Source organism: Branchiostoma lanceolatum, chromosome 14 (genome assembly GCF_035083965.1).
Source record: "Branchiostoma lanceolatum isolate klBraLanc5 chromosome 14, klBraLanc5.hap2, whole genome shotgun sequence".
Classification (NCBI taxonomy): Eukaryota; Metazoa; Chordata; class Leptocardii; order Amphioxiformes; family Branchiostomatidae; genus Branchiostoma; species Branchiostoma lanceolatum.
The window spans coordinates 10179024-10204678 of record NC_089735.1 but is presented as its reverse complement, the minus strand read 5'-3'; the positions used below and the strand labels follow the sequence as shown (position 1 = coordinate 10204678).

The window sequence follows — 25655 nt, the reverse complement described above, 5'->3', positions numbered from 1 at the left end:
GTTTTCGTTGGTACCATTATTGAAAACCTACGTAAGGCATGTTTCCAAACCTTTCACGGTAGATTGTGAGAACTATTGGAAAAGGTCAAACGCGCAAGGTTTTATAGTACCATTCTCTGGTTTTGCTTTCAAGTTTTATTTTACATGTAGTTGTAAAAGTTGTAAAATGGCTCGGTTGATCTTAAGTAGTCCCTCTCTGAAATGTTTCAGATAGTGAGTGTCTCTGTGTCTTTAAAGTAACGGACCGGTACGTTTGTAGTTATTGGATAGTGCGCCATCTCGAGACTTGTACGCTTGAAATATGCTCGACGAACTCACTATGTGCTGGATTCGAAATATGCTCGTCAGACTAACTACGTGTACTTGTGGAATCAGCCGATGTGGGTACGCATTGTACCAAAGATTTCAAGTCAGGAAATCTTCCCCCGCAAGTTGTATATGTTGCATCAATGCAGTTGTATTAGTTTGATGTCAATCGTCTGTATCGCTTAAGTATACTGGTTAGCAAAGCCATGGATGGTCCACGCGCGGCGACTAGCGATCGGTATCATATTTGCAGCAGAATTCTGAAATGAAAACTGCAATACTACTTTCAAATGCTAGTCGGCGCTTTTGAGTTGTCTAAATCTCCTGTCTATAGTACATCCTGTCAATAACAATACAAATCTATAGATAGATAGCACCAAAATAATTCTTATAGCCTCGGCATTACTATATTGCATTACATACATCATGATACCTCAAGAACAACAGTATCATAGATATACTTGCATGACATAAAAAGTGCAAACAAAGTGTCCTCCAAGTGAACAGGAAATAGCTGTAACGTTTTCATGTTATCAAGGATGACCTTGATGTTATCAAACAAGTCATAATTTAAGTGTTTGGGGTGTACAGGTGGAGTAATACTGACCCTGGAACCAACCAGTACAACAACAACAAGAAGAATATGTAAAATATTTTCCCTGCCCAATCTCCTTTTCCCCTGCTCCTTACCATTCAGATCATATGCCATTAAGTTAGATCCAACAAAAACATTCCATGAGACTCTTATAGAGGTAGTTAAAGCTTTCTTGTCCAGGAATCATTTCCCTACCTTCTTTATTCTCAAGTAAAATATCGTACTTTCCCCCCCCCCCCTCCCACCCATACTTAGTACTCGATGTGCTCTATAATACTTTTTACACGCATTTAACAGTGATTCAGCGTATACAAGTCACACTGGAAGATAGTTAGAAAGGGATATTAAGATATTTCATACAGAAACCTACCAGGAATATTTTCTTCTTCCACATTTTGTCTGGAGTGACTACCGTCGATGTGAAGTATATGGCGGCAGCCATGTTGGGAAACAATTGGATCTGCATATTTTTCACATGCGTACCTTCAAATGTTCTTGATCTGAGCATTAAACATTTTATCAGACAGCAATTCATGCTGAATATACTTTTGTAAAAATTGCTTGTCTTTTTTTTGGTTTTTCCTTTGCTATTTAAATCTATAATTCCTAATTCTTCAGCCCCAAATGGGACAATCTGCAAAATATGTAATATACGAATTTGTAGCTTAGAATGTTCTGCTACTTTAAAAAAATGGTTTGAGGGACTAAATAAAATCTGAAGCACACGAGGAAATGGCCCAGAAAAGCATAACTCCTTACTCGGCAGCCTTAAACCAAAACTATTGCAGAGGAATACGGGAGCTTTTCTGCAGGAATTGCCATATTGCCATTTGGACATTTTTCACCTACTCTTAAAGGTTATCGTAATAAAAGTTTCTTTTTTCTTCCTTTTCTAAAGCAACGCACATATTTGTATTCAAAAGAAAACAAGCAGAAAGAAAACGTCATAAACCAAAGAACAATGGACACAATCACACGACTCCGAAATAATGGACAGTAGTGCTTCTTTTATTCACAGACCATACGTGAGTATCTGTCAAATGAGCAGATTTTGTGCTTCCAAAAACGCTGAAAATCACTCTAGGAAATATACAATTGTGCACAGCGCTAGCCATCTACATTGTCTCGCGAAACAAAAGACTAAAACAGCTCTCACACGTTCACTCTCCAATATCATCTATTTCAAATATATTTGTAGCAAAGGCAATTTTTACATAGCATCTAGTCGTTGAATATGCAATAGAATCAAATTCTCTCCAATTAATTGATCAATTCTGGACTACCATGTAGCATAAAGACAATAGAAGTTGGCTCAAGCATATAGTTCTTTTCTTATATATAATCAAAAGAATTATTATTGGGATTTTTCTCATCTTAAGGGGGTAATCTTCAGACCACAGCACTATCTTCCCTTTGTAATGATTGTGTATAACTGCTTAATTTCAAATTACTTCCATGTGTAACATTAAAGATCATGTTTTGCAGTATTTTTGTAGAAAGTGAAAACGATATTTGCTCGTTGCATTCAGATAGTTGTTCTTTGTGTTTCTTCAGTTCTTAGAGAAGGAAGAAAGAAATAATTTTCGTGCTGAAGTCAACGTAGTTGCTTTCAGACATGTTTATATCAAAAGTTCACTCACTTAGATATATTTGAAATGCAAATTAAAGGTTCTGATATCTGTTGATTATGTATATGATTTCGCGTTTGTGATGAAATATCATAAGCTTCATTCAAAGCTCACAAAGCAAGCTATAAACGAAATACCATCTGTTCTACTACGAATGGGGTGTCTGTAGTATTATTAGATACCAAAGACATGACATTTTAGACATTGGAAATAACAATGTATTCATCACGACACTTTTAAGACAGTTTCCATATTGTCTTGAATTGTTAAATACAATGTATATCTCACGGTTGAAGTCTATGACAGGAATGTACGTAGCGCATGGTGCATGTCAATACAAAATCGCTAGGAGCGCTTTTACTTAGGGATGATGGCACCACAACGAGGTATCTTCGACTTGCTTGCTTGGTTAAGATGTGTTTGGACAATAGTGCTCTGCTACCGTGTGCAAAGGCTAGATCTTTGGCTTTGTGTGTTTTTCTTATGGAAAGCTACTGCAAGATGTGGATAATAATACAATTACCTTTTATGACAGCTTTCATTTCCTATGAAATTGGAATCATCTTTGGGTCATCAGTTATAATTCTGCAGCAATCATTACGCAAAACTCAACCAAATTTCCTAGACAGTTCAAAGTGTTGCCAACACAGCTGTACAGTGCATTACATAAAGCTTGCAACAAATATATAATATATAATCTTTTTACATACAAAACTGTTACCCTGTGTTCCGTTAAGGCTAGAGCTTACATATAGTATTGTCGTCGCCATCTATTGTCACATTTCGCTATTCTTGAACCTACATCTCACGTTCTCGTGAGAATTTACGAGATTTCATTCTCGTGAGAATTCACGAGATTGTTGTGCTAAGATCTGTACATAGTTTTACACATACGCACGAAAAAAAGAAAGAAAGGTACAAAACACTTTAATCATAAGTTAATGTCAAATCTGCAATACTTTTTCGTCCCGGCCTCCAAATGACTCTTATAAATATGTACGCCATAAACACTTTCAATAACGATGCAGCTTTTTTTTCTCTTTCATTGAAAATAGCAAAAGATCTAGATATTGACTAAGATTAAGAATCTAAATCAAAATAAAGATAATTATCTCTTGGTAGAGAACCAATACACGGACTTGGAAATCCTGGTTGACATATTGTGCCATTTAAACATTTTCACTGGTTTAATAACACTGACCACTCAAATGATAGAGGTAGGTCCTCATTTGCGAATTCCAAAATGTCAAAAGTGTCCAATATTTAGTTGCATCTTACAGCATAGAATACAAAAAAGTCAAGACGTTGTTAAAGGGTCTTATACATACAGAATATTTGGCAAGATTAAGGCTTCGGATGTTTTAAAATAAAGGTCATGAATGACGTCACACGACGGGACATTATATGTCAGAATAATGGATCCCTAGTGCCGCTGCGTGTTGCCTAGCACGCATGCGCAGACTCTCGATGCTGTTGATTTGCATATCCTTGCTGACTGCTGGTGGTGGAGGCACTGATGGAGGTAGAACGGGCGGTCTGGACCATGCTGGTTGCGGGGCCGCGTGAAAAGACGGCTGCTGATGCTGGAGATGGTCAATGCCGACATATGGCCCTGGAACCTGAATAACAAGAATACCAGTTAGGATGATGTGACGCTTGGTTAATGACGTATTGCTGGCGATCTAAGAATGCTAACTACAACCACAACTACATCTACAACTTTACCTACAATTACAACTTCACCTACAACTACAATTTATAACTGCATCTACAACTACTTAAGATTCTATATTACAACTTCACCGACAGCTACATCGGTACTACTGTCAACAACTACAACTATAGCCAAAACTACAGCTGCAACTATACAACTGCAACTTTAGATTAACCTTTATAACTTCATCCACAACTACAACTGCATCCCCTGACCTGCATGTGAGGCTGGTGGTGGTACATGTGGTTGTTCAGGTTGTTGATGTTCATGGTGTGCTGTTGGAACTGCTGTTGGAGTTGTAGCAGACTGAGGGGAGAGTTCGAGTAGGCAGAGTTGTACCCCGGCGTCAGGAAACTCATCGTTCGGGAAATCTCAGGACCTAGACAAAGCAATGAGGACCGAGGTTTACCTATGTTGTAATTCTAGAGATGATAACTCTAGCTGATGTATTAAACAATTTATGCTCAATTCTGTCAAATGTAGTTTTATCCAATTGCTGAAATACTTTACGACTTGTTCAGATTTCGTATAAACATTGAAAAATGTATGCCGTACAAAATAATAGTAAACTTCCATGTCATATTAAATACCTCAAAATCAGTAATCTGTACTGGCCCTTTGCTGCTAACGTTACCCTTTCTCTGTTAGAATAGTGGTAATATGAACTTTATTTGAATTTCATGATCCCCGTGGAAAGAAAACAAAAACAGACATCATACATGCGTAATACTTTTAGATCATGACAGATCTTTAATACCTGCACTAGTGGTCGGCATGCTGGAAGCAGAACACCTTCTCTTCCTGTTCAGTGGCTCGCTTGTCTCGGACGATGGCGTTGTAGCAGAGGCCTCTTCTCTTTGGTGTATGGCCTCCTCAAGGGCAGATGCGCAGGCGCCATCTTCGCCTCCATCCGACTCAGAACCGTCACTTCCGGCTGTGACGTCATTTCCGTCATCACCAGGCACTGGCTCTAGTGTTGAGGAGGGTGTGACTTCTAACGATGACGGTTTCTCGGAATCGTTGGAAACGACCGTCGATGACGTCTCCTCGGTTTTGGCTTCTTCGCTGCCATCCTTGTCTTCGTCTTCTTTCTTGGAATCTCCGTCCTTCTGGTGTTGCTGCTGCTGCATTTTCTGACGTTTCCGCCATTTTGCTCGCCTGTTTTTGAACCAAACCTACCGATACAAAATAATTGTGTTACTTATGTGATGCTTCACCTATACGAATATTGTTATTCATGGTCTATTTCTGTTTAAAACACACTTTATTTGAGGAACAAATCATACAATCTTAAACAACTATGGCTATGATTAATTGTAGATGTTGAAATGTATATATGCTGTGACCAGAGTATATAGTGTGTATATAATATGCAAAGAACTGAAGAATTTCTGAAGAAAATCTGAACGGAATACATGGCTTTGGTATATCAGTCCAATGTCTTTAGAGTCCTAGCTAGCTACATACTGAAAAACAAATTTACAGCGAACGTGTAAGAACAACAATTTACCTGTACTCTAGACTCGGGCAGGTTGGTGCACATCGCCAGCCTCTCTCTCATGACTACATCCGGGTAATGTGTCTTCTGGAAGCATTTCTCCAGGGCTGCCAGTTGCTGTGACGTGAAGGCTGTCCTGCTGCGCCGCTGTTTTCTGTGCTGTGCCCCGTACCGAGCCTCCAGAATGATATCTACACAAACACAGCGTTTAAACATGGTCAACACCCGGGCCCGGGATCACTGCATTTTTTCACGCCATCTGACCTTCATTAATATCAATCCGCCGGGTTACGTAAATCCGCCATCTTATACATCGTACCTCTAGCTCTGTTATGTGTAGCAATATATGTTACATAGCTGTATATGGTATAGCATTCAATATGGCATGTATCAATAAATGCACGGCTCACAGACAGTAATCGAACTGGTTTGGCTCTGAGTTCACATATCACTAAGATAGAAATAGAGCTAAGATACCAAACGCCCAAGTCCCCCTACCATTACAAATGGGAAAATGAAAAACAGTTTGTTTCAAAACAATGTGTTTCAGAACAGTGTGTTTCAAAAGCAGAACTCAAGTGCAGTAACCCCTAGGAATGCACAGTTAAGATATTCAGGAGTACATAATACTGGGGGACGTTAGGTTGGAGATCTGTTTGGATGTATCTTTTTAGGGTGTCTTTTTTGTACCCTGGTGCAATTTTGTCAGTAGAGTTCATTTGTAGTACTACTAACAATGTTAGCATTGGGTAATTGTAAACTTGCTTTAGTAACCAAGTATAGATTCATGCTCTGAAAAACAGTGAGCATATTTCGCAATATCTAAAACATAACTGCCATGTTGTATGTATGTAAGCATGTTTTGTATGTATGTGGTAATTGTTCTGCCTGTTATATGTTGATTTCACGTGCAGAATATAGCTGTAATTGTATGGACTACAGTACTACCCGAATTTTATCTAAGTTCCCATGAAATAATAAACGGTAGGGTTAAAAGAATGAATAATTTTGAAGCTTTAAACACATTATATATTACAAAGCAGAAGGCGTAAAATGAATTGATGAGTATCATATTATAGCCACTCTATGTGTACTAATCGTATACTGAAATATGAAAAGAAAAAAAATAACAATATGATTGTATTATGTTTCGATTCCGTTGACTTAATGATGGTGTACATCATTTATGATATAGCATAGAATCATAATGATATAATCTATCTTCAAACTATTTACTGTTTTGACTATGTTAGAATGATTTATCTTCCATATTTGTTTACAATCGTCAAACAAAGCATTTTATGATCCTTTTATTTAAGAATTGCCTACATCAAAAGGAACATCACGCAAAAGATTATATCTACCGACTGCCCTGTATTATTTCAACAATCCAAAAATGTTGAGGAATCATAACAGAAAAACAAACATGAAAGAGATGAGAGCACCATGTAGCAGTTGTATTGTTTACATTAAATATATACAGTTCACGTTTGGGGTGGTTGCTGTAAGATTATATCTCCTCACCAAAGGCGGTAATGCTGTGATGAAAGAAGAATATAAAGGCGGCTATTAAAACTATAAAGCTACTGTTTGTGTTTGGTAAAACCCTGAAAATATCAGGTCTTTTATATAGATGTCATCTTAACATCACTCGGACGCGCATTATTGATCTTTTATTCTTGGTTGATAACAGATAATGCTGTAATGTGGGAGTTTAAGGATGAAGATTCCATCACTGTTTAAAATTAAAGTTTAATACAAAATGGCCATGGTCTTAAGGAAATGTATCTCTTTGTTGTACTTTGTAACTAGTCGAATTTTCTCTCTCTTTTACATTTGTGAATGTTCAATTGCATTAGAAATGATAAAGACCAATGAAAGATCATATTTTACATTTAGTATAGAGTTGACAAAAAGCGTCGTTAAGACTTTTCTGTTCTGCACCGTTGTTCAGTAGATGTGCATGCCATGGCTTTAACGACATCTTGCTATATGCAAAACAAAACGATAGAACGTACTGTTGATTATTATTCTTCATCCATTTTTATCGTCCTGTCTTGAGTACTTAAGACATCGTCCGGTTACCTTACGTCTAACTTGGCGTAATCTGACCACTCCAAACCATGTAATCGTCTCTAGGTAGTCAAACCCTGCCAATCCCCAGTCAACACCGACAACAATGGTGGCATCGTCTCCTCTCCGCTTCAAGCGTGGAGTCCCGATTAACCGATGGTCTCTGCTTAAACAGCGGGCTGAAGTGTGGTTAAGCCGCTGTTCTCGGTAGAACTTTCCCATGGATTTCTAACTCCGCTCCGGTCTAAATACCCTTGCAGCTTGGAGGCTGATCCCTCTCAAGCCCTCGTGGCGTGTAAATAGAGCGCGCTGGGCTGGCTTCCACCCTCACCAGCTGAATTGTCCGGGAGAGTGGCCGCCCTCTTAGATCAGGCCGGCGTGGGTGCTTGAGAGAGGGCGTGAGGTGTATTCTCGCAGCTCGACAAACGGGTAAAAGCTCTTATAGTCCGTAATCCCCTCTCGATCTGTCGCGGTAAGGAGGCGCGGATCAATCAGACAATTGTCGGCAAGGCACCTGCATATCGCTAGGTGTAAAAACCACACAGAATCACCTGTGCTACGATGTTTGAGGTTAGGATCGGGCCGTGCTGGTTGACTTGGGCCCAGCTTTGTGCAGTCTCCCCGCCTGTTTGCCCAACACCTCAACTCCGGGCTAATTACGCAGACATGGGGTGTAAAGAAAAACAGAGGAACGCAAAGCTAGCGCAAAGCGTCCCTTTACCTGGGATTAAACTGTATAAAAGGCCGCCGGTTGCTGTTTGCTGGTGTTTTGAACAGAGTGGTGTAACAAGGGTCATTGGCGAGATGGGGAAAATGACTACTTGGAACAATGGTGCTCGGAGGGTGTGAAAAACCGAGCTATGCGAGAACAAAAACAAAGAACAACACAGCTTCAAGTGGCTGGCAACAGAGTCAATGGTGAATGTCGGATTTACAGTTGAAGGGCCGACAACACCTTTCAGATTACACTGGAGTGGCGGAGATTAACACTGCGCAAGTGCAATCTGGGGCTCTTGTGCACGTTCTCTTTCTAACGGCACGTACTAGGCACCTCGGCCGTTAGGTCAAACGTACACAGTTTGAAGCTCTTCTTAGTGGTTAAGAACAGCATTTTTTTAATGAACCTTTCCATGAATATTTTTTTATGCACCTTGGCTAAGAAATATACAATTCATGTTCGATATTGTTTATAGAACCACCAATCTTTTATTAGATTCATATTTGGTTACCAAACGATATATTCCGGTTGTAGCTTTCAATTATTTTATGTACTGTCACAGGAACGACTAACGTGATATATGATAAATAAAAAGTACAGTTTTTTTCTCACAGAAACGTTTTTAAAACATTTCCTTCAATAGTGTACAATGCAAACGCAGTATTTCACTTGTAGTTTAATGCTAAATTATGTGTAATGTTTATGTATTATATACACAATTTCACGCAACGCTCCACGTGTCAGCAGTATATCGAAATCGCTAGACAAATCTCTTTCCAGACAAATTATGCCTCTGAAGATTATGAATAAACATGCAATAATTTAAAAGCAATTTCGTGTTTCTGATTGGCCTGATATCACCTAAAAACAAACTTTCACTCATCTTTGATTACTTCAAATTATCTATTGTCAACATGGTGGATTGGGTGTCGCAATATTAAATGTAACCACTTTCGTTTAATCACACATTTGGTGATTACTTTTTCTGTTCCCGTCCAATCATCTGTGCCGAAACAATCATATGCTCCCGTCCAATCAGTTGTACTGTATCATTGCGTAACAGAAGACGAAGAAAGACCAGGTAGACTGAATGTATGTCCATCATTGATTATCGCAGATGTGATTTTCAAGTGAACTGTTTCAATTCACACTTTATTGGGTGCGGTTACTTGCTAGATACTTGTATGTTAAATTTTCAGACATTTATATGCCGCTTGATGAGGCAAAATAGCCTCTTCTGATCTCGTGACAGTTTTAATGAAGAGAAAATGACAACGGAAATGAACCTTAATTTTTTTCAGCGGCTAAATTCTTTCAGATTGACCTGCGTGCCACAGATGCCCAGAGGGTAATACGCCGGGAAAATCGGCCATCGAGTGACGGTAGAGAAGGCATTAGCCTGTTATGTCCCCAAAACTTTAGCCGAGCACCCCTACTCTTCTCGATAAGTGTAATGGGTTCTTGGTCGTGCCCGAAGTTCATCAATAAAATGGACAGAAGACTCAACGTCTCACCCGAAGTGTGATCTGATCAGTGAACTGCAGTCCATTCTAGAAGTACTACCGTTCTGATCATGACGTCAGGCCGGGAATCGAACCTAAAACCTCCGGTTCTCCCTCCACCCTATGCCAACCGCGGGTCCACAAGCCAACCGCACTTCATGGCATACCCGCTGCCTTAATTTTACCGCCTGGTGTCCTATAGCTAATGTCAGACTTTGGCATTCGACAGCCATTTCTGCTCCTTTTCTGGAAACCCTAATTTGATACCTGACTCTGGTGTAATGATAGTAAACTTTCCAGTGCTGCGCTCACGACTAAGTCGCCATCATCCCTCCTGTCCTGTACTCTATCCTCCTTCCCACAGTGATTTGGACAGAAAAAGTACATAAAACCGCGGGGGCCAATAGAACAAAATGCGCTTAATACTTTATTTAGAGGGTCGTGTTTCATTTGTAGTGTCTGAGGATTTGGGAGGTGAAAATTCGGTTCGGTTCTCAGAGAGTGACACTTGGTTGGGTTACGGTGAGTTATCGGGTGGACGCCCCGGACTATGTTGACGAAAACGCCATGTCTATATTGGAGAGTATACCGTGTCATAAGGCCACACACAGCGTAGGCCCTGGGCTAAAGGAAGAGCCGACCAACACGTCACATGAGTCATAACAAAACTCACAGGTGTAAGGTCTGGGTAATGTCACAATTCATTGTAAACACTGCTTATCAAAAATCCGCACTGAAGAATTAGAAACAGTCTAATCTTTTGTTTTTATCCGTAAGTCATTGGGTATTTAGATGCGGCAGATTCAATACATACCAGTGTCTCCACAATGACTTCTTATGAATGAAAGGATTTATACAATCAAAATGAATGTTGACTATTTTCCTAAGTACTTAAATTACGTTATTTCATATACACTCCATGGTGACATACTGTTTGCGTTGTAATATGTTTACGGTCAATTTCATGCTATGCAAAGTGTTATACTATAGAAGTCTTTCACTTCTACACTGTATTCTTTTCTTTTACATATCTCTATCAGCTGTATGAAGTATTACTTTACAAAAACGATCAGTGATTTTGATCGTGTTGCAATGTGTTATTAACATCTTGTCTAGATATAGCCAACAGTCGTATTTAGTATTAGTAGCCTATTGTTACAACAAAGTCAGTCAGAGTTCACTGAAACATGTATGTTTTTCCCTATGTTTCTACAATGTACTTGCAATTAGCCCACGGGCATGAACTTGCAATAAAACTTCTTCGATGTTAAGCTGTAAGACTATAGCTTAACAAGAAAGGTAATTTTTCAAAACTGGAATTATTAATGTAATCGTTGTTGTTGTTTTTGTTGTCTTTCAGAAACACACCTTGACATAGAAATCAAAATGAAAACTACGTCGTAAACAAGGAGTAGTGACGTACTAGGGACAGGAGTACCTGCGAGCCTCTCCGCCAACGTCAGCGCATGCACACTGGGGCCGTACTCGGGATGGGCCTGCTGCGCCTGCGCGTGGAGGTTGTACATGGCGCTCAGCGTCTGCATGTTGTAACCGTTCATGTTGTAGTGCTGCATGGCTGCCACGTCAGTCTGCGCATGTGCGAGAGAAAGACACGTCAGGAACAAATGATATAGTAGGCATGCAGATATTGATAAATGTATATATAGTGTTGCATTGTAAATATAGGACTGTAAGATACGAAATTCTTTTAAGGCTAAAAATGACACCAAAAACTGTACAATGTATAGTCTCATCTTATACTACATTAGCAGTTAAGTTTCCCAAGGTTGTTCTTAAATAAGAGAAGTTTGATATACCATACGTTGTGTTGTATACATTTGTTGTCCAATAAAGTAATGATAAAGTACTAAATATATAACGCCTATGTTGAGCTAGGTCATTTTAACATTTCAACTTTCACAGCACATATCATCTCCATCTATGAAATATAAATATCACTTATTCAAGTGATAAATATTTGAAAGTCAAATAACATGAACACATGGACAGTAGTCAGTAGATCTACCTAAAAAATGTACAGCAGTAATGTAAAGTTAATAACAAAGTCTTGCCGGAATGCTCATTGCAAATAGCAATATACATGAAATGAATGAAGACAATAAAAATGTTGGCCATATATGAAAGGCTAAGTGTAATGTGTGCGTTACTTTTCGTAACAGGAATCTAGAAAATAATAAAAATTATACTAGTTTGTAGCTTTTGTATAATTTATACGTATGGTACATTCTCTACCAACAATGTCTGACTATTTTGCAAACATTCTGTACACGTTACATGATCCGCACACCGTCTTCTATGTTGCCATATATGTCATGAACAAACACAATTTTCCTACTAATTAAAGAGGGCCCTGAACTTGGCTATTCGCTGTTGACTTTGCTGAGTCGATATAAAGTTGTAATCACCAGTGCCAGACAGGGCACATTCTTGGGTTAATGGGCCATGAGAAAAAAAGTTATTTTTCTAGAATTATCGTAGAATGGAACTCGTTGCCATTAAAGGCTAAAGAAGCATCCTCACTATATAGCTTCAAAGGACTATTGCAGTTAGATTTGCAAAAGTTAGGTGTGACAGGTCGTTCAGTGTAATCTAACCAGCTGCTGTCGCGCCGCGTGTCTGCGAAGCTGCTGTGCTGTGCTTCGTAGAAGGGTGGTTGTACTGGCTATACAGATACAGAAGTATGAAAAATAAAGCTGTTCTATCGAAATATGCAAAAAACATCGCGTACTGTTCACAATACACTTATTGGTTTGAAGATGTCAGAGGTCGTTTTTCAACTGCAGTTAGATTATATCTATCCTTCAAATAATACTGGTGGTATATTTTGTTATCGACAATACTCACTAAAACTGAAAAGTGGTATAATTTTTTGCTGCTATATATTTGTGAGTTGTATCCCTTGTATACATTTCAAAAGTACATATTCAACTGGAGTGCATTTTCTATAATAGAAAAAGCTTTGTCATTGATATAGAATTGCCATCAATAATAATCTGAATGACAAATAGTATAATTCAAGTTTGCTACTATCTCTATACATGATCGCTTAGATCTTTGTATACGTGGACTTTATTTGGAATTTGAGCGAGATTATTTACATTTCAGAGGAATCCGTGGCGATTTGTGAAGGAATTTGTGTTCGATTCCCAGCGAAGCGCTCCAGCTCGTCTGGTAGATTATATTTCTGTTTCTCGGCAGAAAGAAACAACTCTAGGAAATCTGGATAAGCACCGACCACAACTTTGATACAACAACATGCAAATGAGAAGTAATTCGATCATAGATATGCGGCTGTCTTGTTTCGATTGTCTTCGAAATAAGTGCTCGTTTACACGAGCTTTAACGCTGAAGTCATCACAAAACTTAGTACGGGTGTGGAGTGATACTGTTGTCATCTTACCGACCGAGATTTAGTATTTGGTTCTTACTCTAAGCTTCAAAATGCTGACCGCCTCAACTGTTTCTAAAACTTGTTCTTTTGTTCTTTTGTTAGGAAGGATGGGATACTAACAATGCCAAGCACACGTTGGTTAGGTTCTTTTGTTTGAGTATCTGTTTCAGGTTAAGTCGGTTGTTGCTTTGAAAACTTGAACTTAAGAGTTTTGTTAAGTAGATAGAGCCGAGCATTAAGGGGGGGGGGGCTTTCGTAGGGCCAGAGATCTACTGGCAGGGTCATCATCACTGACCACTGTCTATTGGTCACCAAGGATGATGACCATCCGGATACGTCCAAGGACAACAAGTGATACAAGCATAACACACGAGCAAACAAAGAACATCCTTCCAAGTGGACATTCAAAACGACTTGAAGCTAAACTCGTCTTGTCGTAATTCAAGGGAGTAGCCAAAATCTAGCCCTCAAACTTTCCTCCTTAAACAGCGTTTTCCAATTCGGCGCAAATTGGTCCAACTAACCCCAAGGCAACGAGTTTGTAAACGAAAAAAGACGCAAAACTTGCTCAGCCCGCCAGCCACAACAAAAGAAGCCCGACTTGAGTGACATTCGCTATTCTTCTTTCTGATCCGAGACAAGCTAAAAATGGGACTTATAGACAATCCGCTCCGAGGTCGGCCCACAGCATGTTTGGTGACGGACAATCCTCGCTTCTGTGTCGGGATCAGACCGGACTTTACCCGTTATTACAAGTCCAGTGTCGTGACAACACCATGCTGTCATTATTCCGTCTGACGACCTAATATAGCAGTTTCATCTGCCACGTTCAGAGACTTTAATCGCTTGAGACACGTCCCTTTATCCTGCGTACCACAATTATAGGATCTCTTCTATTGTGACAGCCCAGATTATACTCTAGCCTAAAACATCTCAACAGCTGCCGGGAATGTCAATAGCGAAAACCCCTGTTTTAATTTTACCTAACATTTCAGTGCCGAGAGATAAAATCATACAGACTTCGGCGCCGTCGCAGTCGGCATAGGTCGCCTTACGATTTCGTGTCATAATCTTTTTTGAAGACTGTGACAGAACTAACCTCTGACAAGCTTCTTAGACAATCTTTCTCCGTTGCAGGACAGTCGAAGTTTATACGACACATGCATAGCCATCACAAGAATGCAACCCGTTTGCGACGACGTACGCACAACGTATAATGCCGGGCCCTTAGCTATCAAATTCGGTGTTAAAATCAGTCTAAAATCAATCATATCGTGAAATAAAAAAACAACGATCAAACACTTAATATTACACTATAATGTAAAGCACGGAAAGTGGCTTTACAATATGATACAATACTATATCATATAAACATATGTTATATATAGCAGTAACATTAAGTATCCACTCAAGTGATATACATGTACATGCATGTACGGCGCAATAGACGCAGACAGCCACAAGGCCGTTAGTCGGTAGAACAGCCTTTGTGATAATGACCGGTGTTTATCTATGACTCATCACTACAGAGTAAAAATATCGCTGATTTGTATGTTCTAAGGGAAGATGAGATCTGCCAAAAATCAATGCCGCCTCATCTCTGTTAATCTAGTCAGTCATGGCTTTTACAAAATCAAGGACAACTGACGACCGTCTTCAGACACGGCGGAAGTTTTTCGACCTTGATGAAAAAATGCTCAGTCTACGGAAATATGAGAAACGTGTGATTTTGTTTGTCTGTAGTACCGACGCAAATCAGACATAAAGTGCCATCCGGATGAGATTTAGCGTCCTTTAACGATTAAAAAAGGCGGCAGCATTTTAAATGACCCCCCTCTCGTCTTGTTTTTTTTATTAAAAGAAACAAAGAAAACACAAATAAATAGCCAAAGATAAAGTGACGGCGGTCTCAATTTGTACACATTTGTACAACTTATATTCTCGCCGCCACTTGTACATTACGGAAAATAGAGTATCAAATATTTGGTTTTTAATCTAGATATTTCACCGAAGCTCGAAATTGTTGTTTGAAAGCTCTTTGATATGAAATTGACTTAGTTTGTGTTTGAAACTATTTAGTCATAATCAGTGAAATCGATGTATATGCTTACGGATCTGAAGTTTTTCGTACGTTCGAACGTTGGCAAAGATTAACCGAATTCACGGAATCAAAAATTAACGATAGAATATGAATTTTTGGACTTTCAGTAGATACAACATCAAATCAAATCGTACACAAAGTGTATAATCACTAGTCTGTATAATACAATAGCTTAAAAACAACGACTTTGCTATGCGAATCAGAAGATATACGTTATACCTCTTCTATACCATACACACTACAAAAAATTCTTTGACGTAGGTTTAAGCGCTTACCAACTTGCGTCGACGAAAACATTGTAGATATGATTGTACATGAGGAAAATTTTGTCCATTTGTAATGACACAAAGTCAAGATGAATCGTTTCAGATACAAAACACCCAAGCGTATTTGACACATTCGGTTGGTTATTTCGATATGAAAGAAAAATGCTATTAGATTATAGACAGAGGCCGTGAAACGTAGATATACATGCATGCACGACATGCAGTCAATAATGCTTAAGAATACGAAAAATGAATTTTCAGATAGAAGGTAAACTTGTTATACAGCTCTTCAGCATAGCAAGATTTCCAACAAGTGACTCACCTAACAGTAGTTAACGTGACCAACAAGCTTAAGACGCACCGAACCCCCAACACACGGCCATCGCTAATTCGCACAGCAAACTTTGAGAGAACGAAAATCAGGCAAATAAAAGCAAAACCTTTCTCGTATCGTATACAACAACTCTCAAAGTTTCCAACAAACAATGTAGCAACTACACTTCTTAAAAGCGTCCATAGAGAATTATTCCAACGCAGTTTGAAAACTGTAACCTACCATATAACGAAGACTTGATAGAAGTTGCCGCACTGGGCACTCGTGGTGCGGTCAGTCTAGACTGCCCTGTGGCCGTTTCTGACCCCTTTAAAACACCGTCTGACCAGAGACAGGCTAAAGTATTTGCATGTCGTTTCGGGTTCTGACCTGATACGCCTAACGACAGTCGGACCGGCCCTGTTGTAATCCGGCCGTTAGGAAACTCTCACATATCAGAACGGCCCTGTCTTATATATGATTTCAAACGATCGATGTCGGAAATTCGATCATACCGTTAAGTTGTTTTCATTGGCTAATTTTGGGGGAGGAGCCACAAAAACACTCTGTTTTGCTATTTTCTTGTGAGTGTGTATGCGTGTACTATGTTAGATGGGTTTGTATAATTTCTTAACATACATACAGTTTAGAAATTTAAAAGAAAGGGGATTTCATGTTTGAAACTATGGCAATGTCTGTTCACCATACTCAAAGTATTGCACTTATATATACAGGAATGAACGCTTTATAATTTTGATTCAAGACGACAGGGAAAGTTATAAAATGAAATGTAAGAAAAACTGTCGTTGTTCAAAGGAAATTGTGAAAACTTTCTATTAGATGACATAACATTATAGACTGTATTTAACTACATGAACACAGACCTCGGATTCAATCTTAATAGCAAAAGGGAATAGCCAACACGATTTCAACGCTAACCATGGAAAGGAAAATTACGATTATGAAAAGCCATACTGAATTAATTTTCATAGATTGTGGCTAACAAATCGTGTAAAACTACAGTTATACTACAAACCATACGACGGAGTAAAGGCAAACCGCCATCTTGAATAAGAGGGATACTGTCTTTCTCAAACAGGCGAAAACTAGTGTCTTATGTGTGTTCATATAGGTCATCTTATCTGTAAAATATACTTCTATCAAAAACTATTATGGCCATGCCCAACAAAAGATATTGCAGTTCTTTTTGTACCAACTATACATTTCAGTAGAGGTCCTTAAAGATATGATTAAGTGAGGTATCGCTTGTATGCGCTAGTTTTAAGTTCTGTCTTATCTAGATCTAGATTTCTTTAACTTGAACGATGATATTGAATGTTGAAATGAAGTAACATTTCGGAGAGGAAAAAGTCAAGCAACCGCAAAGTAATAACGTCTATCAGACTTGTGAAAATACCCTGTTTTAAGCAAGGACGAATCATCCAGAACGCAATAACGTTTTCCTAAATACATCAAATGCAATATTCCCTGTATGTAAACAAATATAGTAAAGGATCGAGTATAACGAATTTTGATTGCAATGAAGCATTCTTTTTGGTACAAAAACAACAAAATCCATCGAAAATTTTCGAGATCGTGGTTATTTTCGTTTCTCCTATCGCGAGTTTGATCGTGGTTTTCCGACCAAGAGTTCTTGACCTTCGCCGTCTCCTAAACAAGACCGTGTTTAGATAACTCCAGAATTTCCGTTCCACGCTCTTTGTGTGTCCAGATAAAAGACAATAGTATCTTTCATAGGTGTGCTTTAAAAAAATGGGTATGGTGGCTTAATGAAGGAGGGCTATTGTTTCTCTTCTTTTGACGGAACGCCCACCCACACACGGTCCTAATGGGCGCGCTGTGGCCGGGCGCACGGTGTCACACACACGGCGATCTCACATTTCCTCGCGGTACTTTTTCGTATACCCCCTTTGTACAGAAGCGTGTGGTGACAGTTGAGCAGCCATCGAACGACCAAAAATTCATTAGTTGTTCAAACGAATTCCATCGATAAAAAAAGTGTAATTTGTAAGTTCTGCGTGTTTTGTTGTCTTTAAAATGATTTCAACGTATAAAATCATCGGTTATACAAAACCAACTTTGGTCGCGCACGGACTCCATCATGCAGTGAAAAGCTTTAAAAGGGGGTCTTTGATCTCACACAAACCTGGCCAAAACCGTTACAGGTAGAAACATCGCCTGAACTATCAAATGGTTTTCATGACACAAAATTCGTATATACTTGATTTGATCAAAGCCCGATTGGAACAAGAAGCGACAATGACAAGCACAAAACTGTTGGCCGATACACGTGCCTATTTTGCTGTCGTTACAACATTATTCAAGCATACTTTCTGTAATTCTGTCAGAATCTAGCCCTTAGTTTCAGTGATTTTTCGTTCAAGAATGCTATAAAAAAACTTAAAACTTAACGGGCCATACGAAAATCAAAATCTATATCATACCTTGCTTTGGAAACAGCCTCAGTCGCGAAGCGAATGCTTGCTATACTGACTACCGACAAAGCCACCCTTAACAGTTCCAAATCCCTCCCATATTTCGTGTTAGACAGATTCTTGTAACAAAATTCGATCTAATGTTGAAATCTGTATATACTTGAACGAGAAACCGTGCTTTTCGTCACGTTCAAGGGTAAACACAGTCAGCTGTTGCTGTGAACTCTTTCCGCAAACGCGCTCAATCTGAAACCGACCTCCCAACTGAAAACACACCACGAAAAGCATCGCAATTTCCCATGTCTTCCTACAACTGTATAGTCACCAAGGTAGTTTTCCACGACATGTGTTTATTGTAAGAGGTCGTACGGGGCTGTCATGGTTGTAGAATGGTTAACTTCTACTAAATGAATGGGCGGAGAAGCGAACATCACAACTCCAGACCCCCCAGCGAGATGTTGATATAAACAGAAGTTTGAGTAACTTACTCTCTACCCCCATGGGTCCGTTTGTATATGAACACATCGGTCTGTAAAGTATTATCTCATCAGACTATCTTTTGCCTTTCCTTACCGCCGACTGGGCTCTAGTCTGGTGTTTCTAACAACTTTAAATTACTTGAGCAGGAAATCGTGATCTTAGAAACGAAAACTTGAAATTGCAAAACGCTCCGCTAAATTTTATCCCGGTGTATCTATCTACAACGTCTGTACGAGCTTTTGCTAGAACTTTATACTTGAACATGTCATCATCATCTAGTTAAGGAGATCGCTGTATTAACATAACCTGCAGTAACGTTCTATGTTTAGGATAAAGTGCGATGCTTAGAAGCGCAAACATTTCACAAGTTATAGTTTCAAAATATTTCTTTCCCGATCCGTCCATCTTTTGAGTCCGCTAGTATTTGGAAGAAAGGAAGGGTGTACGCCGTGAAATACCGATATGTATTTCACTTTCATATGCATAGTAACACCGGTATTTCTGCCTACAATACAATGTAAGTGTGATCATTTATAAAACAACTGGATATGACAAAAATGTTCACTGTTTCATAACATAAGACGCCAAACTAGCAGGGCAGCTGTTACAGACCCGTAATCTGAAATATTTCGCTCTTTTTATTTATATGCAAAATGTTTATCCTGCAAGAAAGCCTCTAGTGCCAGCTTGATGATTTTATGGTAACGAAAATACGTCATAGGAAGCGCAAAACAATATTGATAAAAGAGCGTGGCAACAAAATAGCCAATTTGATTGAAATAACGACATATTCTAAACTCATTGAATGTGTAACACGTTGTAGACGCCTCTACTTCTTCTTGTTTTCGTTTTGCAAAATGTAGATTATGACGACAACAAGAAATAATGCGCGAATTCAGTTTTACCACCAATGACATAATTTCAAACATTCTTTTCGCCTTATAATGGAGCACACGAAAAGTAAAAGCAACAAGTAACGCGATTAGATTTATAAAATCCCGAAACGCATACGTATTTAGCTGACGGTCCGGCATGATTTGTAGCATATATGATATTACTACCAAGTACTTAAGACATCTAAAACCGTATCAAGATTTCAAAATAGTGCGCGTTCAACCATATTTCACGTTGTTCTTGAATACTATATGGGGTAGACATCATATGTTTGGTGAAGATGCAGCTTTCCTACTTTCATTTTACTACCTGAAAAGTACGATAAAAAAACCCCGGACAGAACAACTAACATTTTAAAGCTACAGTCTAAGGACATATAAAACGATGAAACAACGGAAAGAATAAACTAAGAAAGGTGAAAACATTGTGAGATAATCTGACCAAAACGCCAAAAATGTTTAAAACGAATTTGAATTCAAAATACTCTATTTCTGTCATAGTAAATACTTCTGAGAGTATCTTGGGTAGTATCTGCAGAAAGCAGCAAGAAAACAAAGTGCGCAGACGTTATTCAAACAAATCCTTCCGATCAAAACTACTAGTTGCAAATAAAGCACATACAGTGAATAACTAAAAGTCGACAATGATTTGGAATTGTACAAGTAGCTACGACAACAGTCAGCACATAGTAACATTCGACTGATGAAGTAATCAAGCGTTCCTAACAAAAAGAGATACAAATCTAGATGTAAAAAGAAATGTTAAAGACCTACCGATGTAAATCGGGGAAAATAAGGAAACATGCCATATTTGTTGTGCAGGGCGTATAGAGGCATCACTGTACCAGTGTTCTTCCCAGGCGTTGTCATGTTCCTAGACTCCATAAAAAAACTTACGACGAAAATTCAGTCGTTCCGTCTCACCAAGTCTTAAGCACACACAACCCTACCGGCCCACCTTAAGAGTACTGACTGCCTCGCGATCGTACCGCGCTCCTTAATAACCACTGCCTCGCGGAGGAAATTGCACAGAGTTGATCCGTAAATTAGTCTAGCTTGTTTCTTTCCCCCTTGCCGATATCAGGTCGCCATGATTGGAACTGCGATATGAAACTGTGGGTATAATTCAGTCATGTGGGCGGTGTCCGACTAGGATGAGTATTTACACGAAGCACTTAGCCGTCTTTCTCATACCCAAGAGAGGGGATTGACGATGTCTCTTGTAGATTATTCGCTAACTATATTAAACCATCGCCAGGTTCCAGGCTTTAAGAAAGAATGTTGTTTTCGGTACTAAAGCTCGCTAATTAGTGTAGAGTTTCGTACTGATAGCTTTTCTGTCATTAAGTTCTCACCAGCGGTTATCCCCTGGTAAAGTCTTATATCTGAGCCTGCAATCGAACCATCTGTAAATTTGGGTTCGTTTTGCTGGGTTGGAAGAAATGCGGAGCATCTTGTTGGTTACACCGTGGGTTTATCCAGGGGGTTACTGTGTAAAGTCTGCTGTTTCCAGTCGGACTCCATTACGATGGCGCCAGGCGGGGAGGAAAAATCGCGCCCGACTATTTCGCGCATCTGTGTGCCCAAGACATCGTTAGGGTGTTCTAGACATAGACGGTGCGAAGAAAGTGTCTTGTTATTTTACGAAGCTCGTCCCGATAAGGTCTTCCTTTTTTAAGAACCAACCCCTCCCTAACAAAATTAAGAAAAGAGCAAGTGTGGAATTTGCAATTTTTAAGAAAATCCTGGACCCGTGTTACATTTTTTGTTTTGTTTCATGTTTCCTTCTTCCAAACTTTACTCTTTATCATTTCTTTGAGTACAAGAATTTTAGTACCATAGACTTCGATTCGTTTGGTCTATGAGTTAACGAGTGACTTTTTTCTCGCAACAAAATTGAAGTAGCGTAGAAGTGACAGTCACTTAACTGTCAGACGTTTGTGAAACGCACGTATCAGTACTTTAATGTGTCACTGATCGCGTTTCCCGGTTTTGGAGGAACTCTTAAATCTGTTTGTCCCGGTGGATAAGAGGCGCGGACCCACCCCAGACCCCGCCCAGCCAGACGACAGACGCCCTTAACACTGAGGTGTAGAATTGACAAGAAAATAACTGAAGACAGGGGGGCTAGGCTACAGGCAAGCATGTCGCAAACAACGAGGGGGTTGGTAACTATAGAACGACCACGCGTTGAATTTTGAATTACTCTAGTATAACTAATATAAGTAAAAGAAAAAGAGTAATCAAACTATTTGAGGTAGAATATTTAGATTATTGACATTTGTAGATACGTAGACTAGAGTCTTGTTGCAAAGAAAGAATCAGCAAGAATTCTAGAAAAAGGAGGTTTGCATATTTTTCTACATTTACGTGCACTGAAAGACCCTAAACTGTCCAACACTTCACGTATAATTTCTGTCTAGACTTTGGTCTATTTCTGTACATGTACGTGAACATGTGCACTGCTGAATATCTATCTATCTACATTCTATGAGTCGGTTTTCACTTCCAAACAAAAGTTGTATAGCTGAAATAATATTCTACCTTCGGCCTTGGACCGAAGTGAACTAGCATAAAACCTTGTGAAAAAGTTTAATTACTTAGGAAGTATTTCTCATTTTTCTTTCTTCAGCTGTTCCGTTTGTTGTGCAACTATCCTAACTGTTACAAGCAATTCTATTGCATTTTTCCACAGATATTTGGCCATTTTATAAGCCATTTTGGCTTAAGAGTATGATATGAAAACAAATGGCCTCCTGTCGTGACATAATCTGAACTTAATTTCAGTTCAGCATAGAATGCCAATAGAACGACCGTTTAAATCGTGGCTAGCCATGTTTATGAAATGCACTTCTTTCTTCTGTTCGATCCTATATAGATATGTTGTGAACGTGACTCAATGCCCTACAAGTGTCTTAAAATTCATCATAGTCAACTGTTAAGATAAATGCGTTATGTTTGATGTAATTAATCCACATATAAGTCCTGCTAGACAAAACATTCACACAAATATCTAGTCTGGCATCAAAGGCCATACTGAATGTCGTGCTGTCAGCTACCGACATTTCAAAACAGATTTGCCGTGTCGATTAGTGCTCTTAATAGAAACAGAACTGCAATCATATGCCAGCGTAAATGTTAAACCTTTTCTTCGGTTAGGGTACAGCGCTGTTGTTAAAAGTCAAAACGTTAAAGTAGAACTACATTATCGCACGTTCTCATTTAAATGTACACATTTTGTAACTTCCGAAGTAAGACGTTCCTGACATTAAGATTTGCAACATATAAACTGCCAAACTATCGTTTCTAAAAGCCAGAAAAGTTTTAATTTCTCATAAAAACGACAGTCTGGCACCTTGTATGTGGCATATCTTAATGTCGGGAACGTCTTACTTCAAAGGGTAACGGGAGTTACAAAATGTGTACATTTAAATGAGAACGAGCGTATGCTAGCGCAAATGTTCAACCTTTTATCGGTTAGGACACTACACTGTCGTTAAATGTCAAAAAAGTTAAAGTCCTTTGAGCACCAAATGGTGCATAGGGCGGCAAACTCAACAGCACTACCGAACCATACACGTTTTCTGAATAAGAGGCCATTGTTTTGGACAAAGTGGGCTTGTTTTTTACCGATTCGCACAAGCCTAAGGCGGGAAAATTATCCTGTCATACCTGTCATAAGGTTATCTTGATATAACACAGAAGCATCTATATCTTAAAGAAACAAAAGCATAACCCTACATCACAACTCAAGTTTGCATCTACATAAAGTTCTGGAAAGGGTGCCTATCATATCGTAGTACAAGTGTACAACAGTTCTATGCAGTGTTACTATAGTACTAGTATCCCAAGCAAAGCGTTGCGAACGGTATCAACTCACCAACATTCCAGCAGCTAAAAGTCTAAGTTGACAGGGTAGTATACGTAATCCTCGCAAAGATTTCTTCTTGAATACACAGATTTTACCAAACTTTTTTTTAAATGTGGTTGTTCCCGAGGAGATCTGTAAAATTCGTTGTTCTCGCCAGGTATTTATGGCGTCAGAGCTGACTGAGAGATTAAGCTAGATCGGTGAAACTATTCGCAACATGCTTACACAGTCAAACGTGTACTTTCTGGCACAAAAAGACTTGCTAACCTTTAGTTAGAACGTGAAATTTCTCAGTCCTTGCCTTCTCTGTCTTCTTGGAATTGCCGCGGAAATCTATAAGAGGGAACTGCGTCAATGCCAGAGAACGCCCACATAGAATGGAGTGGTGATCGCTTACACGGAGCGGTATGGGTGAGGGACTCGAACCCGTGTCCGTTGTTCCCACGGCAGCCCCCCTGCTCACGTTTTGTTTGCTCTCGCCAACTATCCGCGGCAGAAATGTGTTTATACGGTTGTTAGGGCGTTTTGGACGGATCGTACGGTAGGGTTACGATATTACGGTTACATTCGTGCGATTTTGTTGTCGTACGATTTTCGGCAAAGCTAAAACAGAACACATTGTCGACAAGAACCTACGACAATCTTTCCCGTCATCACAGGACACTGTACGACACAACCACCACTGCTTCAAGAATGGTCTTAATTGTCGTACAACCATCGGACGACAAATGCAACCGGGTCCAAACTGTACCTTGGAATGTTAAATATAATCCACAAAGTATAGGTACATGCTACATAAATTTCAATGTTTAAAAGCGTTCTTCGATGTTTTCTAGGGAAAATGTTGACTAGAAATAATTCATTTGGGACCTTTTTTTCGTGCTCTGACATATTATAAGACACAGAAAAGATTAAATATTACATTAGACCACAGTAACTATGCGTGGGAATCGTATGTCTATCATTCGCAATGGCACTAGGATTGAATATGTACAGATAAATATATTTGTAAGGAGATGTGCAACAAGAAATACATTGTGTTAAGAAATCTACTTATATAGCAGCATATAATAAAGTACACCACTAAAACACAAAACACACGCACTTCCCAAACCGCAAAAGAGTAACTTGACGACACTCTGTGTACAGCCAATCTCTAAAAGCTGTGTACCCGTAGACAAGTTGCTATTCATGTGCATTTGCACTTTTCATGTGTCAAATGGTACTTTGACAGATTTCTTGATATAATCTGTCCCTAAGATTTCCGGATATTTTAAGAGACACGTATATGTATATACAGATATCACCGGGTGTATGCGTATATAATACCACACAATGCACAGCGCTATTACCCCCATTCCACTTGGACGGCGCTCTCACCGCGCTCTCACGGCGACCTCATTTTGGCCAGATCGCCGTGAGAGCGCCGACAGCGCGGCGAGAGCGCCATTGAGAGCGCCGACAGCGCGGCGAGAGCGCCGACAGCGCGGCGAGAGCGCCATGCGCGCCGTCACCTCGGCGATGGTTTTGAACATGCTCAAAACCTTCGCCGTGAGAGCGCCGAGGATGGCGATCAAAAGACAAGCGCCGATAGAGCGCCGAGAGCGCGCGGAGCGAGCGCGGTGAGCGCCGTGAGAGCGCGGTGAGCGCCGTGAGAGCGCCCAAGGTGGGATCAAAGGGCCGTAGCGAGCGCTCAAGGATCGCAGCGAGCGCTCTATGAGAATTGAATTGTCTTAACTGTAGTTCAAACAAATTTCATTCCTGAAGTGGAGTTTCTTAAATTTCTGGGAATTTTGTGGTCAAATCATAGTTTTGCTCGTGGGTAATAC

General features: G+C 39.5%; 1 protein-coding gene across 5 annotated transcripts in view; it reads right to left on the bottom strand.

Annotated features, from left to right (window-relative positions):
• Window positions 1-1888: 1888 nt before the first annotated feature.
• LOC136448406 (diencephalon/mesencephalon homeobox protein 1-like) overlaps window positions 1889-25655 on the bottom strand; it is a 45846-nt gene continuing 22079 nt past the window's right edge. For 4 of the 5 annotated variants that reach the window (XM_066447862.1, XM_066447864.1, XM_066447865.1 and 1 more), the window contains 5 exons: window positions 11458-11623; window positions 5754-5932; window positions 5001-5418; window positions 4459-4622; window positions 1889-4148 (listed from right to left, as the gene is read on the bottom strand). In XM_066447862.1, the coding sequence (XP_066303959.1) occupies window positions 3930-4148; window positions 4459-4622; window positions 5001-5418; window positions 5754-5932; window positions 11458-11623 (1146 nt within the window). In that variant the 3' untranslated portion in view covers window positions 1889-3929. The remainder of the gene's footprint in view (window positions 4149-4458; window positions 4623-5000; window positions 5419-5753; window positions 5933-11457; window positions 11624-25655) is intronic. The other variant, XM_066447863.1, reaches the window with a different exon arrangement.